This window comes from Onychomys torridus, chromosome 6, assembly GCF_903995425.1.
Source record: "Onychomys torridus chromosome 6, mOncTor1.1, whole genome shotgun sequence".
Classification (NCBI taxonomy): domain Eukaryota; kingdom Metazoa; phylum Chordata; class Mammalia; order Rodentia; family Cricetidae; genus Onychomys; species Onychomys torridus.
In genome coordinates this window covers 6,235,824-6,254,410 of record NC_050448.1, presented here as the reverse complement: position 1 = coordinate 6,254,410, position 18,587 = coordinate 6,235,824, and the positions used below count along the sequence as shown (strand labels likewise).

At 37.0% G+C, this 18,587-nt stretch overlaps 1 protein-coding gene across 10 annotated transcripts in view; it reads left to right on the top strand.

Moving 5' to 3' along the window:
* The window catches only part of Nlgn1 (neuroligin 1), an 898,617-nt gene that overhangs the window by 189,145 nt on the left and 690,885 nt on the right, over positions 1 to 18,587 (top strand). For 6 of the 10 annotated variants that reach the window (XM_036191501.1, XM_036191499.1, XM_036191502.1 and 3 more), the window contains 2 exons: positions 13,325 to 14,124; positions 14,556 to 14,615. In XM_036191501.1, the coding sequence (XP_036047394.1) occupies positions 13,632 to 14,124; positions 14,556 to 14,615 (553 nt within the window). In that variant the 5' untranslated portion in view covers positions 13,325 to 13,631. The remainder of the gene's footprint in view (positions 1 to 13,324; positions 14,125 to 14,555; positions 14,616 to 18,587) is intronic. The other 4 variants (XM_036191508.1, XM_036191505.1, XM_036191504.1 and 1 more) reach the window with 1 other exon arrangement.

Here is an 18,587-nt window from a genome sequence, read left to right as displayed (position 1 = left end):
CACACACACACACACACACACACATATATATATATATATATATATATATATATATATATATATATATATATGATATATATTGTGATTTCATTTTCCAGTTTATTTTATACATTGTTTGTCAATCCTTTCCCCTCCTGGAGGGCAATAAGACCACTCAGAGTGGACTACTAAGATCACTGAATTTAGCTCAACATTATTTTAGCCTCCATAGATTTCCATTGGTAAGCTGTTTTATTCACTAGCTTGTCTCAGTTTGCATTTTGTTAGTTATTTTATTGATAGTCTATAAAAATACTATTTTAAGTTTCATTTTAGAGCAGGCCAGGGAATTCGTTAATGACATTGGTTTAGTTAATGTTTTTAGTGATAAATTATTTCTAATTATGAGTAACTAAGAGGTAGTCTTAAAATATGTTAATTTGCTGCTTTCACAATTAAGTACATGAACACAATGTATTCTGATTAGTCTCTCCCTCACACATTTCCCTCTCACCTCTATCGATAACCTCCATTCCTACCAGCCCCTTTCTCAGACTCGTATTGAGTTTAAACGAGGCCATCTGTTTGACTTTTGGATTGGTAGCATCCATTGGAGCCTGGTGGATTCATTGGTGGGTACCATTGGAGACAATTATTTCCCTCCCCAAGAATTGATCATTATAGCCAATACTTCAGCAGTGAGGGACAAACTCTGATTAACTGATCCTTAGTTCTTTTTTTAAACATAAAATCATACTTGAAGTTACAGAAAACTTAAAATAATGTTCTATATCTCCACCCAAAAGGAATTATTTTAAAATCTTCAACCTTAATAAAATGTAAAAACTAAATAAAAAATTTTAATGATAATCCCATCTAGCTTGTTTTATTTTAAGAATTAATTAAGAATTGCTAATGAGGAGGTAAATGTTTTTTGTTTTGTTTTTTTTTTTTTTTTTTTTTTTTGAGACTGAGGCAGGTGGATCTCTGTGAGTTCAAGGCCAGCCTGGGCTACAGAGTGAGATCCAGGAAAGACGCAAAGCTACACAGAGAAACCCTGTCTCGAAAAAACAAAAAACAAACAAACAAACAAAAACAACAACAAAGAATTACTAATGAAACAGAATCATTTCCTGTGTTATAACTTATTGAAAGGTACATTAAAATTCTTTATGCCTATGAGTATATTAAATTGTTATTTATATTTTATTAGTGTACTATACAAATGGCCCATGAACAGAATGCTCTTTTGAATCTTGTGATTGTGAAGAGTTCTAATGGTTTTGTAATAGTAAAGGAAACATGTATGTATGTGAAAAAGATAGTTAGTATAATATTTCTGTCATTTTAGTCACACTTGAGCTCTGTGCAAGGCTAGGGGTTGCAGGAAGCCATTGTTGGTGTTGGGTGTCTTGTGTAAAAGAAGTTTGTCGTCTCAGTCCAACTGCACAGACAGTTGATCCTTAAACAATAGTACTATAGTGTTTGCCAACTCCAGCAGAAGATGGGGACTGAATGGGCACAGAAGCTTAGCTCCACTCTCTCTGCTGATCATCCTCTGAGGGGGCAAGATTGACACAACTGGCATAGAGCCACACCAGCAGCTTCACATCACATCTCCTCTGGCAAAGTGGTAGCCATTCTCTGGCAACAAGGGATTTTTTGTAAAGGAATGTTAATTAAACAGGGCACCAGGAAGGGTGAGTTTTCATCCTTCCCAGGCACTGACCACTCACTAGAAATAGCAATAAGCTTAAACAGAGGACGGGACATGCCACGCTGCTTTACTGGTGCTGGCTTCATCTGTAAGATACTGGTGAGCATAATTAAGTTGCTTCTACAAGCAAGGACTTGTGACTTATAGGTGGCCATTCATACAAAAGCATCAATTTAATATCATGGGAAGAAATCAGCTCTACCTGGCTATCTCCTCTGAGCTCCTGAGTGGTTATTCATTTTCTTCTGGAGATCACAGGGTCACCCATTGGTCTGAAAAACATGTCCTGCAGTATTTTTACATATGCATCAGATCTGTTGCCCCTGACTTTTTAAGAACCTTTTGTCTCAACCACGCTTGACCCTTCACCCCATTCACCTTCCTCTTCATTTTGAAGTCAGGATCCCTAAATAGATTCTAGACTTAAAATAAATATTTGAGCTGTTACCTCATAGTATGCTCAAAATAAATAGAAAGTAAAACTTATTTTAAACAGTTAATGATAAGTGCCTTTCTCTATCCCTCAAGACAAAAATGAACAGAGGGGTATGATGCTCTCCAGCATTAGCCAACAGTGCAAAGGTGTTTATTCTGGAAGTGTCCAGATGTTCAATAAAGGAAAAATAAAAACATGTTGCTTCCAATCTCATGTTGTCAGAAGAGCGGCTGTCGCTTCCCAAATCCCCTTCTTGCTGAACAGTAGTTCATCATCTGCACAGCAGTCTGCATGCACTTCTGCTGAATAAGAAGGCATTTTCATTGAAAGGGTCAGGTATCCCAAACCCACAAACAAAGGGGAAAGGTGTTAAATGATGCAAAATAGTAAAATGAGTCAAGGGATACTTCACTCAAGAAATAGTTTCTGAAGTCCTCCAGTACCATATCTGGTTATTTTAAATCAGAAATGTGAAAGATGTGGCCTCTGATCTCAAAGAGTAATGCCAGTCTTACCATCATGCTGTTTTTGTGGTTGTATTCTTATTTTAATCAACATAAGAAATTTTAAATTATTTCTTTTATGTTTTGAGACTATAATATAATTACATCATTTACGCCTTCCCTTTCCACCCTCAAAACCCTCCCATATACCCCTCCTTATTCTTTCAAATTCATGTTCTCTTTCTAACTTGTGGATATATACATGTATCTATATGCACATACATATGCATTGAAATAATACTTTAACTCCAAGACTGCCTACTTGTTTTTAGATTGTTAACTTCATTCTCCTTTGCAGTCTGAATGCACCCTTTTACCTTCCCTCTGCTCCCATTGGGAAGCCTCAGTCTCCATGGTGTTTGCAGGCCCAGTTGAGTCTGTCTGACACATTGAACCCCTCTACCTTAAACTACCACTTCCAGTCATCCTTCAGAATTCAGGTCCTTGCTCCTACTCCAGATCCTCATCTATCTCCTGATCTTTGATGACTAGTAGTCTGAATAACTGGTGTGCACAATGCTTTGCCTTCCCAGTTACACCCCAGCTTCCATGAGAAGCCTGACATTCCTGAGTTCCTTCACTCCTCACTTGGTGTTCACTAAATGTAAAGTTGGAGACAGAAACTGAGGAGACAGATTGCTATGATAAAATGTACAATAGGATCATTTCCAGGAGGGTGGTAAGTACTTTGACAATTGAGAAGGAGTTCTTTTTATGACTGGAAAGATCAAGCAAGAGAGAACTGACCTGCTGGCTAGCTCTTCAGGGCTGCTAGCCAGGGCTTCTCCAAGCAGACACTGATAGAGAGAGAATTCTCTGGGGAAGATCTTAGTGGACAAGCAGAACCCAAGCCCCTGGGCATTCCTTGCACTGTGAGATGCTTCCTTAATACTGTGTGTTCATAGTTTTGCTGCCTGATGTACACTTGCTGTGTACTTAGGCCAAATTTGTTGTCAGTCTTTAAGATACCTTATTGGTTGTTTCTCAGGATATTGTCAACTTTTGTTTGCCTTTTCTTAACATCTGATTTTCTCCACTGTTTTCTTGTCACTGGAGAGGGATATGGAGCCCAGAAGGCAAGGGAAGAAATCAAACCACGTCTGCAGAGAAAAGGAGAGGGACTGTAACTCTACAAAAATTAATGGGGCCTGGCAGCCTCATCCTCCTCCTCCTCCCAGAAGGAAGCTCCAGTGACTCAGAGAGGGAAGTTGTGCTATCACTGTAGTAATGTTCACAACAGTGTTCGGCTGAGTCTCCAGCTTACTATGTTCTTGTCTTAGTGAAGAATGTTCCAGTGGCTTTGTGTTTCTGACTTGTACTTAACAATCTCTTATGAAGGGATGGGAATGATCTCTACATCATGGCAATACAGCAGACTGAGTTCCATGTTTAGTGGTGGAGAAGGTACTTGTTCCTGTATCAGTGCCTGCCCCCCCCCCCCAGGATCTCAAGTAGAACAGAATGTCCTAAGACTCACTACGTACTCGAGAGTGACTTTGAACTCTTGAAGCTCCTACTTCAATCTCCTAAATTTGGAATTCTAGGCTTATACCCCCATTCCACATTTGTTTAGTACCTACATCTTCAGATAGCCACAGCATCAGCCCAGCATTCCTTGAACTTGTATGTAATCAGTAAGAGTTTGATGTTCCCATCTCAGAATATACCTTTTTTAAACTATGACTCTAATGCACTCTTAATTTTCCTCTTTAAATCTTTCTGGTACCATCTCCTTCCACACTCTGATGTAGGTAATCTCAACGCCAGAATTACCTTTCTTTCTTTCTTTTTTTAAGATTTATTTATTTATTATGTATACAGAAGAGGGCGCCAGATCTCATTACAGATGGTTGTGAGCCATGTGGTTGCTGGGAATTGAAGTCAGGACCTCTGGAAGAGCAGTGGGTGCTCTTGACCTCTGAGCCAACTCTCCAGGCCCAGAATTACCTTTCTTGTCATCATTGCTCCTTATAATTCTAGAATTCTTCATTTTCTTGGCACCAGCCCCCACTTATCAACTCCTTTCTGCCACCAGCTATAAATTACTTTTGGATAAGGTTCGTACCACACTGTTTGTAGCTACTCAATATTATGCCTATTAATAAACCCCAGCATGCCATTCTATCTTCCTCCTGTTGGTGTCTCATGTGCTCTACACTCCTCAAATACTTGGCCGCAGTGAACATATGGCTGCAGTGACTTGGTCTCACTAGGGTGAACAGATGGGCACTCTGTATCAAACCCATTTAGACATATTTTTGGAGTTGGGCAGTCCGTGCTTGTCCCTTCAATCTGCCTCTTCTTGAGTTTGTGGCCTTGCACATAATATCTAGCCAAGTATAGCTTCACTTTTACTCATCCCATATATGGGTACTTAGTTTATAAGTCTGTAATGAGGTCTAAATGGTGTGGACACACATATTTTGAGCAGGGTTCAGAAGGTTGTTTGGTGGTCTACCATATTTATGGTCTGTTTTAGTTTTACAGAATTCTGAATGAGCCCACTGATAGTGCAAACCTAATATGAATGGAAACTTGTTTATCTTTTTCTCCAACCCATCTATTCAAGTTTGTGGTTCTCAGGTCTTTGTGATGGTGCCATTTATATTTTTGACAGGCAAACCTTCAAATGTATAAAATACATACATCTGCCTCCCCATGAATGTGTATATCACTGGACTGAAACAACAACTGGATTTAACATGATAAGAAAGACAAATATTTTCAAAGGCTTACAAATCTATTATGGCACCACTCATCAATATTTTAAGGCACAAGGATTCTTAAGGCATAATGCACAGCTAATGGAGTAGACACAAGTCCCTTACAAAGTTAAATATCTGATGTTTTCACTTTTTCTGATTTGTTAGGATGTCTGACTAGTTATTTATTTAACGTTTAATCTTCTTACATAGCTGGAAAAGATCTTGTAGTGAAAGAAAAAGCTGTATTTAATGACCTTGCTCTTTACTTGTGATGTGATTATTATTATTATTTCCTTATATCTATATTTTCCTTGTGTGATAGACTTACCCAGTGGTCCATTTGGCAAAGATCACTAAGTGTTACTCAATAAAATATGAATAACTTTATTTATCCAATTATGTAAGTTCTAATACATTAGCTCCAAACAACAATCAACAGTAAGTTCAAAGAGACTCTCCTGGCAAATGCTAATGCCTTACCTTCCAAAGAAAAACTCTGTGCTTCATATTGAACTAACTACATGGAGGTGCTGGGTTTAAATCAAATGTGCATATTAGTAAAGCCTGCTTTAATTTTCTTCCAGTTTTCTATTTCAAAACCATTCAGTTCCCTTTTCACGTATTCTCATCTCGAGGTGGGCTGCAGATACCTTACTTTGGCCGTCACTGCTCCACAGGCCTGTTTAATTTTCTTTGAGTAAACTTGGTAGTATTCTTCCCTTGATAGGGATTATAATGGCTTTTCATCACTTGTTGATGGAAATTTAAATAAAATCTAAACAGTTTAGCTTCTTAATGAAGGGCTTGTACGATTTAGCTCCCGCATGCTTTGCCAACCACATCCAGCACTCATTCTCTGAGTTCAGGCCAAACTAGAGTGTGGCCTCCTAACAGGAGGAATATATCCCTCTTTCTGCCCCATGCCAGATTTTCTCTGTTGGTATGTGTGTGGGGGCTGTGTGTGTATCAAGATTTGAAAAAGATTATCTGCATGAAGTTTATTGGGACATCCCAGCCCCAAAATGAAGTGAGGGAATCCAATATATTCTTCATTCTAGCAATTCATATGCGGAGATTTAGGGTAAGAATAATCCATTGGAATTGCAGGTTGACCTTCCTGAGAATCTGGGCTATTCCCAAGGAGCATGAGCCCCACAGCATCTATGGAGAATTATCATTAATTTCACTGGAGTATATTCCCTGCCTTGCACCCTTTTCTATTCATTCTTGAGGGTTCCTTCTCAGTCCCCTGGAATCATTAGCTCTGATTATCCACTGACTGGAGGTGGGCCTGTGTCATCTTTTCATGCCAAAGATCTTTCAGACAATGACATTAGCAATGCTTTTAAGTATGTCCTATGGGAAGTGCTCACCTGCTAGTTCCTTTAAGTATTTGGTTGATAAAAGGATTCAACTGTGATCACTGAAAACCTTTATTATAGGCAAAGAACATAGTACACAAAGCAAGAAAAGGAGATGCATTATGCAGATATTCATGCTAGGGTTTCAGTGTTCTTCCACTGTAGGCTCATGTTTGTTAGCTTTGTGGCTTGGCCAATACCATTGGATCCCATAAAAGCCAAAGTCTGCTGGTATGGAGCTTCACTCTCAGTGACAGGGTCACATAGGTACTTTCCTGCCACATAGCCAAATTTGATCATTGACTGAAACATTTATTAAATTTTGTTTAAATCATCATTTATTACCTTTATTTACTAAGTGTGGTTGATAGATAGTTCTGGCCCCATTCGTAGATAAAAATCAATATTTATTTTCAGTTAATACAATTGACCTGCAATTATTTCTGATCCCCTGTTTGCATATTTGCTTTTCAATAAGATTGTTTTTCAGAAAAACTAAAATAAAAACTCATAGTGTCATTCTACAGACAAAGCAGCAAGGAGTTTGAGTTGATCTATACGCATGTTTCTAAGAGGCCAAAGTTCAGCTGTGCAGAGCAAGGAGCTCTCTTATGAGACCAGCTGGAAGGGGTTTGAATGGCTACTCTGATACATGTTGGACAGACCTTAGGCATTTAGCACTTAGGAACCTTGGTTTTGTTTCTTGCGCAGAAAGAGATAGAATCAACTAGATTGAGCCATTTCAAGAATTCAAGACTATAATTATAAATTCATGTAACATATGTATGTATACCTGTTAGTACACTGTGCACAACACATACATATACACATAGGAGCAATGTGTTTGTCTGTGTTCACTAAGTAAGTGGTTACGGTGTCTTTGTAGATACATAGGTGTTCTGAAAACTTAAGAATCTCCTATGTATGACAGTCTTGGCTGAGGGTCTTCATCAGACCCACAAGGCTCTAGTGGTAAGCCTCTTGAAAATCCAGCTCAACTGAGATTTACCTATATACAAGGGATTTTTAGGTAGATTTCAGGATAGATATAAACATGTATACTTACAAAATTCTTGGAAATTCAGTAGAGGAAATTTTGGCTGCATAATAAAACAACTACGAGCAAACACTTAAAAAAGCAAGGCAGATAATAAATAGGTACAGATATTTAATAACACAGAAGTCTATTCATTAATAGAGGTCTATTCATGCTGGATAACTTTCCCCTGTCTGTCATGTATTTACTGAGCACATATCAAAAATGTTTATATTTATTCACTTATTGTATGCATGTGGAGGTCACAGAACAATTTATGGAAGTCAGTTAAATTCTTCTGATGTGTTTATCCCTGAGATCACACTTAGGTTATCAAGCAGCAAGAGCCTTTGCTCACTGAGTCATCTCCCTGCACATCTATCACGTAATAACCTGCATCAGAACTTTTGTTTTTAATGTGATTCACTTCATTATAATCTTGTAGGCTACACTGAAGCAATCAGTGGACATTTCTTAACGTTCTCTGTAACATTTAGCACATTAGCTTGAACACTATAAGTCCTCAATAAATACTTATTTGAGTGGATGAAATAGTGTATGGATATTGTTAATCTCTAATGTCTCAAAAAATTCCAGCTTGTTTTGAACCTGGGTTACCAAGGAATAATCCAGTGGAGAAACCAGCTCTTTTATTGAAAAATGAATGTTACCTGTTATATTACCATTTAGGATGCTTTGTTGAATACTATTTATTATTTGTATATTGTCTTATAAACATTTCTTCCCCTTCAACTCAGGGAAAGAAATAATAGAAGACTTTATGAGCAAAGAGTTCCTAGCAGTGAGTTGCAGAAATTTAGCCTCTCTTGGGCTGACAGACTAATCTACTTGTAACATGGAACTTGTCTGGTCTAAGTGTCATGTTTTGTTTTTAAATTTTCATTGAATATGTTCCCTGTGTTTGATAATTTGCTACTTCACAACATTTTCATACAGGTATTAAAAATTGATCATATTTTCCTAGATATTTTATCCAATTATTTTTCTCTATTTATTTAAAACTGTTCAAAATACAAGGAAAATATAGAGAACTAATAATGAAGACATTTTCCACATATACGAGTATTTGCTAACACTATTAGATACTGAGAGTTTGTCAAATTTGCTGTAATTAATCATTGGTCTTTCAAAGCCTCACCACAAGTTATCTATCTTAGGTTAGAGTTAATAATTAATTCTATTCCTTCTCCTTATTATTCAGTGTTGACAACTTACCTGCTACAATACATTTAGATATTTGTTAATAATAAATAACATCATTTTGCATTTTTAACTTTTTTGAATAATATTTGCTTTTCCCATTCATTTAAATTTAATTTTAAAAATGTAAGTTCTGTGTACATTTGTATTTTAGATCTTTTATTTTTATGGTTATATAGAATTTCAATTTCTGATTATTTTATGACTCATTTATGTGGACATTTGGTCTGACCTTCATTTGAATGATATCTTATTGTTGATAAGTACATTCGTTACTGTCTGTTGCTACAATAACATATTATGACCAAAAGCAAGTCATAATAGAAGATTTTATTTCAGGCCTACACTTTCAGAGGGTCAGTCCATAAGTGCAGGGGACACACAGTAGTAAGACGACTAAAAGAAGCTGAGATTTCACATCCTCAATAGTGATGAAACAGCGCTGAAGAAGTGTGGGAAGGCTGCAAACTCCCAAAGCCCACCCTATTATATGCTTCCTCCAAGTAGGCCACATCTCCATAACACCCCTGAGACAGCATCGACTGGGAGCCAAGTGTTTGAAATCAGAGCCTATGAGGGGCAGTCTTACTCAAACTCACCACCATAAGAAATAAAGTCATTGCACACATCTTTATTTCAACCTGTCAGTAAAACACTTTAAAGATAATCTTCTAGGCACCAAATTGTGTTGGTGTTGCACTAAGGAGAGAAAACTCAACACTTCCTTTTGAATTAATTTTACCAAAACCAAACCCAAGTCTGGTTTCTCCACTTCTTTTTCCCCTGTCTCTTCCATCTGTCGGTAGTTTGTGGTTTCTGGCTTGCTGGTACCCTGTTTGTGATATCTATCTGAAATGTTTCTATTAGTTGTGTGTCGCCTTGTTTCTCACAAAGAGCTTTGCTCTGGAATTATTGAACAACACAAAAGACATCATGTGGGTAGAAACAGGAAATACTGCATAGGAAATTTTAACAGTTTTTACAGGGGATTTGCTACAAAAAGACCAATTATGAAGCAATAGCTATGTCATTTCCAACTTTGATGACACATATTTGTTGCATAAGACCTCTTTCAACCTCTTTATTCTTCTCACTGAATGATTACTATAACAGATATACATATGTATACAATTGCTCTTTGGATCATGGGCACAGAAGAACTCATAACTCAAGAATAAAGCTATGCATTAGCTTAGGTTGTAAGAGCTGTTTACATGGCAAGTAAGGCCGGTCTTTGCATTGTTCTCTTAACGGCAGGTTATGCAAGCTGGTTGAGTACTTAGTAGGATATCAGGCCAAGTGACCTCAAGAAGCGTTACTAACTTGGCTGTGAGGTACAGCAAAAGTTCCATTCTCTTTGAATATAAGAGATATTTTCATAAAATGATGACCACAATTGTGTATAATTGTGTATAAATATCTCTGTATTTAATGTAAAGTAAAATTAATTAAAAAATAGAATACCACACAAAATAAACTAGGCTTCCAGAAAGAATAAGATAAACCATTTAAAATTTGTTTCTATAAAGTTGTTAGAGTAGTTACTAGATTCCATGTTTTAAAAGAAAACAAAATACAAAAAACCCCCAATTTTGTAATTGAAGGTCAAATACTATAGGATCATGAGGAGTTTTATTTCTCTCTCTCTCTCTCTCTCTCTCTCTCTCTCTCTCTCTCTCTCTCTCTGTGTGTGTGTGTGTGTGTGTGTGTGTGTGTGTGTGTGTAAGAAAGAGAATGTGTGTACATACAAGTGATGTGTGTACACACTTACATGTGTGTACATGTTAGTGAGGGTGCAAAGCACCTGCATACACACACATGTGGAGGCTGGAAGTTGGTGTTTGGTGTCTTCCTCGGTTACTCTCCACCTTATTTTTTGAGAGAGATTCTCTCACCAAACCTGGAGATGATCCATTCAGCTAGTGTAGCTAGCCACTGAGCTCCAGGGACTCCTTTGTCCCTCTGTCCCCACCCTTGGAGTTCTGGTGTGCCACTGTGCTAGTGGTGAGAGCACTGGGTCTAAACCTAGTCCTAATGTTTGCACGGTGTGCATGTTACCTGGTGTGCCATCTCAGAGCTCAATGTTGAGTTTTCATAAACAATTACAAATTGAAGAAAGTACAATAGACATGGTCAGGAGGTAGACCTTTTAGATCAGATGGCCATGAGCCCTGGTTCTGCTATCAATAAACAGAGACCTCAACCAACATATTTAACCTTTTGGAACCTATAATTCCTGTGAGTTGAGCCCATTTTCATAGGGTTGTACTGAATAATATGTAAATGCATTAAACCTAAGAGTCTGACATCTACTCCAAAATCATTAATATATGGAAAAATGTCAAAATAGTATCTTTTAAAAGCATATTACTTTTAAAGATCTCACTAATATATACAAGCTTTTTAAAAATTACCTGACTTAAAAGATTGTTATTATAATAGTAATGTCTAGAAAATAATTTTGAATCAATATTACAATTCTCCATAATTACACACATGTAACATGGAATATTTTGGTAACCACCAGAACAAAACTCAGGAAAACTAGAAAATTTACTATGCCATGCAGAATTCTGATCCAATATTCTATTAAAACGGCATATCAATAGGAATCAGGAGTCTGTTTTATCTTAACACAATTAAGGAAGTTAAAGACTTGTAAATGCAAAGGGGAATTGTTGTTTTTTAATAACCAAACAAGAATCTTATAATATCAGTGAGATGCCTATTGTGTGAAGGAGAATGTCTGGAAATCACTGTAACTGAAAACAGTGCTGAGTAAAAAGGTTGACTAAGCCTTCCCAGGTGTCCCCATAGGATCTCTACCTTAGGTGTTAAAATGATGCCTTTTAACAGCACAAGGCAAACAGGACTCAGCTCCACTGTGGCCCACCATGATACAGAGCATGCATGGGCATAATGCATTCTCTCTGACATGAGTCTGTGTAGCTAAATCTTCTGTTGATGCAGGAATTCTGGGACATGAGGAGGAAGGGTCTAAGCTTACATGACAATTAACAGAGACAGGAATACTCTTGGAGAAAGACAGTTAATTTCCTATTTCTTCTAGTGATTGATTGTTCAGTGCCCAAGGAGCATCAGCTGCAAAACCAAATCTCCTACTGGCCTACATAGTTTTACAGTCTCCTTTCAAGTCACACAAAGTCAGGGCAGTATCACTGACAGACCAGCACTTCTTCAAGAACCTCCCCATAATATAGCAGGATAGAACCATTTCTAACACAGATCAACACTATTATTTCCAAAGTAAGCACTTTAAAGGGTGGCTTAAACACAAAAAAACAAGTTTCCTGAGCTGCATGCCCTTTGACAGTTGGTGCGAGATGCGCCTGCGGATTGCATTGCACTGAGTATTACAGCTTGTTCAGATGCATTTTCAATCACACTGAATAAACAGCATGAGATGTTTGATGAGTGTTAATATGCAAGATGCCACAATTAGGTATGATTGTTCTTTTAAATTACTGTGCTCTTTTTTTTTTTTTTTTGTATTCTTCCTTTGATCTCTCACAGACAGTGAGAACAAAATTTGTAATTTAAAGCATATTGACTTTGACTCAGAAATTCATTTACACATTGCAAATCCATCGTGAACTGAAACATATAGTTAGATGGAAAATATCTTCGGTCTGAAAAAGGGACGCCAGTTTTTTTCTCTTTTGCATGTGCTGTCTCAGTATTTTCCATGCTAAATTTTTGACCTTCTGTATAAATAAAGTTCTGGAAATGATATATCCTGCAAACTTTTGAGAAATGGTGAGGAACCTGGACCCATGAGGAAGTAGGATCTAAATACATTTGTTTTGTGTTCCTTATAAATATGGGTTTGTGTACATCCTTTTATTTATTTTTCAATACATACAATCATCCCTACAAGTTGATCCTCCATTATACACTAACACTTTTCACAAAAGGTTTTCTGCTTATGGGATTCTAATTCTGAGTAGGTTTGTGGATCAATTCTCTAGTTCCTTGAAATTATTAAAGTGTCCATAAAAAGAAAATTTTCACATACAACCAGCAGTGCTGTAAAAAACAAAACAAAACAAAACAAAACAACAACAACAAAAAACCACTTTAGGATATAATGCTCCAAACACTGTGTATTTGACAAAGTTTGTTTCTATGTAAGTACATGCAAAGTCAGCAGGCAAGTTGCTCAATAATCTAATAATCAATCATTTCACCTTTAGTCTTACATCAAACTATTATTTTCTCTTTGTAGTGTTCAAGTTACCCAATTCTAGCTACTCTTAAAGTATTTCTATACCTTTTAAAACATCTAGTTATCACCGTGTCTGTTAATTTGTTCTTACTAATGATTGATTTTCATTTTTTTCTCTAGGATATAGATCCACAGTTAACTGGATTTGACTTGTAAGAGTCAATGGCCACTCTCAATGCATTGACACTATGGAAAACTGAATGGTCAACAGGAGATGGTCTGATGAGCAGTGGTGACTGAAGATGCTGTTTCAGTCTGTGAGAAGTCAATGGGAGCTGTGTGCTGCATGAAGAACACTCTGAGCTTTCCTTAACAAGCTAACATTTGAGAAGCTGGAGGTGCATCCTACCACCATTTCATCTTTCTTAAGTGGATACAAATATATTTGCCTCACTATACCAGATAATTAGACAACTAATGTGGGACCATGGCACTTCCCAGATGCATGTGGCCAAATTATGTTTGGAGAGCCATGATGGCATGTGTGGTACACAGGGGACTGGGTGCCCCATTGACTCTCTGTTTGTTGGGATGTTTGCTACAGACTGTCCACGTGCTCTCTCAGAAACTGGATGATGTAGACCCATTGGTTACTACTAACTTTGGCAAAATAAGAGGGATTAAGAAAGAACTCAATAATGAAATCTTGGGGCCTGTCATTCAGTTTCTTGGGGTTCCATATGCTGCTCCACCAACAGGCGAACATCGTTTTCAGCCTCCAGAACCACCATCTCCCTGGTCCGATATCCGGAATGCCACTCAGTTTGCTCCTGTATGTCCCCAGAATATCATTGATGGCAGATTGCCTGAAGTTATGCTTCCTGTGTGGTTCACTAATAACTTGGATGTGGTTTCATCATATGTTCAAGACCAGAGTGAAGACTGCCTGTACTTAAACATCTATGTTCCAACTGAAGATGGTGAGTTAATTGCAGAAACACAGGGAGATATGTTTATTTTCTCTTCTAAGTTTGAATAATATTAGTTCACGTGTACTGGTAGTGTGCATGGCTTTTCCTGTTGGCATGTAGACATATTTTACATGCTTGCATGCTGCTCTTTTTGCTTTTGTGTGTCAGTGGATCTGTTCTTATTTTTTCACTGTGCCTACTCATTTTCTTTCCTCCACAGCACGTATATTTAGGTAGAAATGGGCTTCTAACTTCCATTTCCTACCAAATGACTTCTGAGAAGATGCATCAGCGTTTCCTCATTGCATGTGCAGGCTCAACGAATTGGGGCTCTTTCGCACTCAGTAAAAACAGGAGCGTACTAAGTTAGTGGTGTTGCATGTTCTGGCGGTCTGTGATGGAGCGCCATGTTATTTTCTAGTCTTCTATTCATTTTTCAGTAAAAAGAATATCCAAGGAATGTGCCAGAAAACCCGGCAAGAAAATATGTAGAAAAGGAGGTATGTATAAAAGTGAAAATGAAAACGATGTGAAAGTTTACAGAGGAAGAACCAGATACTCTCCTAAAGGATGCCTTGCTGATGCTGGGGAGTGTTAGGCGATGGATCAGGAGAGTGCAAGCTGAGCAGACAATCTTGGGAAAACTCATTGCTGACACCTGTGTTCTTCTATGGGCCATGCCTTAAGAAGGCAATTTCGCTTAGCTTATAAAGAAAAAGATACCCCACTCTTACGCTGCCCAGGGAACCCAAACAGCATTGCCTTAACAGCTGGTCAGCTTTAGTCTCTGAACTCTACCTGATGTGCACACATGTACATATGTGTGTCCCTCTTCAAAATGATCAGTTTAGCCAAAACCTTTGTTTTATGTTGGTGTAGTCTTAAATCCTCCTGAACACCTTATGGACTTTCTGATGATAAGGATAAATTGGCTACAGCTTTGGGGCAGTTACCATTATTAGGTAATAGTGGTATTTTTTCCCAGGAGTTGTTTTTATTTTCAGTTACTCTTCTAGAAGAAAATGAAATATTTTATTCTTTATGAGAAATATTTACAGTCTTAAAATGTCTTTAACATTTATATATTTATGTTAAACAACTTAAAACATGGGAATAACGTGATTCAGAAGCTACAATTAAATCAACCTTCAAATCATCCTCTAGCCAGATTGAGCAAATGTAGACACTGACAGCTGCAGCTCGCATCTAAATGCAGCATGGCCACACTCCATTTTTATATAACATTCAGTAAATCACTCATAGGAGTGTATGATTTTCTATGGCAGTAAATTTTCTAAGTGTTATTTTGACCTTATTCATAACTTGGTAGAATCTTCAGTCTTCCCACAGAAGTCATATTAATATCCCAGTGCTGCACATTCCATCTCTCTTTGTACTTCTGATCTGTTGAGAACAGGTCAGACTTCATTATGGCATCTTTGTGGGGGAGGGAGTGTCTAAATGCTCTGTTTTATGACACTGGATTATACAGAAGAGACTTAAAGTAACACAATTATCAACTGTCCATCAAAGTATTTGAATTAAGTTGACTATTATTGTTTCTCTTATTGTTTGGATTAAATAGAGTTGAAACTTTACTTTAAAAATTTTCAGGCCATAGTTTGGATCAAATGAGTAGTATGTTTAAGAAGATATGTGGCAGAAATAGTGTTTAAAACAACTGAAGAAAATGCTTTTTTTTTTTTAATTTGCAAAAGAGAATACCAGCAGTGATTTACATGCCGTTAACTAAAGTATAATGCTGCTGAGGTTATTATTATGCAGCCTATCAAGCATGTGTAATTAGCTAAGTGACTTTCGCCTCCTATCTCAAAGTTGTTGATTCACAAAGTCATAAATAAAGATGCTGTTCAAGAATGCATAAATAAAGCATAATGCATATGAAAAGTGTGATTAATAAAATAGATAAGGTCACCAAAAGGTAAGAAAGATAGTAAGCAAGGAAATGATCTCTCTTCCCATAGAACGTCATCAAGAACAAAAGACTCAATAGAATTTATTATTTTTTTTATTTCTTGGCCTGTTGGTTCTACATGCTTCATAAGAGAGTTGGCAAAGGGTTGTGTAGGCTGGGCTGTTTACTTTGGCAACCTTTGAGCTAATTTATAATTAGATTGGGACAATGTCTACAGATGCCCACTGACTGTGTGTGGTGCAGAGTCAACTCTTGTGCTTTTATGCAGTGCTAATTAGCCATTGTTTAAACGTCCTCTCGTTTAAGAACTTAACATATCTTATTGCAATTAGAGAAGGCCGGTTCCCTTTTAGTTGATTGTTTATTATCCCAAGTCTGAATAACTAATATTTAAGTGCAATATTCTATTCAACTAGTATTTTATAAAAATAAAAAACTAACATTTGGCTATTCAATGATGTAGTAGAAAATGTCCCTAAACTTTTAATTTTATATTTATTCTTTAAAATGAAAGGTTTATTTTAGTCAATTCAAGAAAATCATGAAGCTACACACAGTGACAAGCATATTCCATGCCAGCTTTGTGAGGTAGAGCAGAAGGATGTAGATTTCAAAGCCAGCTATGGCTACATGATGAGTTAGAGACTATCCTGCTTTCTATGTTCCTTGCTTCAAGAAGCTACAAAAAATAAGTAAAGAAGAAAGGATAAAGGAAAGAGAAAGAGAAGAAAACATTATCCTGTTTCAAGAAATTATTATCAATTTCATAACCATTTATGCACACATTAAGTATCTACTACATGTGGACTGTGAGTTCTTAAGCAGTTTAGTTCCACAGGCTCTTAAACAGAGGTTCAGAAACCAAGATAATGGCAGTGTTGTGCTTGGCCCATATGCTCATTTTTGGCTTGTCATTATTTATCTCTTTTCTTTTTAATGTATACAGTCACTTGCAGAGGCAAATGGGCCCTGTTCCTGTGCCAAGCCCACTATAGTCTGGGCTTACTGTATTCACCCAGAATTATTTCTTAATTGCCAATTATAAACATGTAGCAATCAAGTGAGTTAGTAATAAATGAGGCAGATGAGGAATTCTCTTCTCAGAGAGTTTACATTCATATGACTTTGTAAAGAACAACACATTTTTTTTTTGTTGTTCTTTGATCTGTACAAATGGAAGAAAATTTTCTCCCTCCAGGAGATGCCACATTATATTTTTAAAATACCTTTTATAATACTTTCTTCCATATTTGAAGTTAGAGAACACATTTGAAAAAATAACATCAAACGACTAACTTTTGTTTTAAAACAGGTCCCAGGTGCACATTTTAATCTATCTTTTTATAGTTGCCATGATAGTTTCAGCCATATGTTAATTGCCTTCTAGATATTCTTCAGGAATATCCATTTAAAAACTGAAAAGAAAAAGGATTAAAATGACACACTGTTGCTGAACACTTGGACAGATGAGTAACAGACGCTGGGGCTTTGCATGTGGAGAGGATCAGTTGTTTTTATTGTTTACCTATCTAATAATTACAACAAGTTTATGAGAAAATTACACTACCAAAATCTAGAAAAGCTTTAAAAACATGATTTCACGAAATTTACATTGATAGTAAAGGAGAAGCAGATATAGCCAGAGTTCTTGCCCCTAGAGATTACTAGACAGAGTCCTGTTGTGTTAAATAGCTCCATCGAGGGAAGATGGTTCAGTCTGTAAAGAAACGCAAGCACAAGGACCTGAGTCAGGCATGGTGACCCATGTCTAGAAGCCCTACTGGAAAGGCAGACAAAGAAAAATCTGTTGAACTCATTGGCCAATGAGTACAGCCTGTCTTTGTACTCCAGGTTCTATGGGAGAGATCCTGCCTCAAAACAAAATAAAACAAAACAACACAACAAAAGCATAGTGTGAGATGGTTGAGAAAGACACTTGATGTTGACCTCTGGTCACTATACACATACTCACACACACATGCACACATACATGCACACACACCACACAATAAATAAGCTGTCCCTTCCAGATGATCCTATAACAGTCACAGAGCCAGCTATCTGCTTTTGCATTTGTTCTTTCTCTTCTTTTTCTTTCATTTTGCATATTCAAACATATCCCCAAATTTAAAAATTCTGTACATTTATAACATTTTTGACAAATTCAGATCTTATCTCAACTGAATTTGATCAAGCTAATGTAAACAACTTATTTTCAAAAGTATGTACACAGTCCACTTTAATAACATGTTTTTGTTGTTGCTGTTATTTTCTAGAGATTTTTTTAATTATTAAATTTTTGTACTTTTGTACATGTACCACTGTGTATTTTGGTCTCTCTCCCATTTCCCTTTCCCCACTACCTCCTGCTATCAATATTCCATTCATCCTATGATATACTGTCATCTGTTTACTAGTTTGGGTTTTGTTTGCTGTCTCCCAGAGTTTAACATGTTTTAGTAGCATGCAGGTTTTTTCTGCCCAGACTATGATCCTGGTATTTTCACCCAGAAAGCTATCAAGGAGGGGGGGGGTG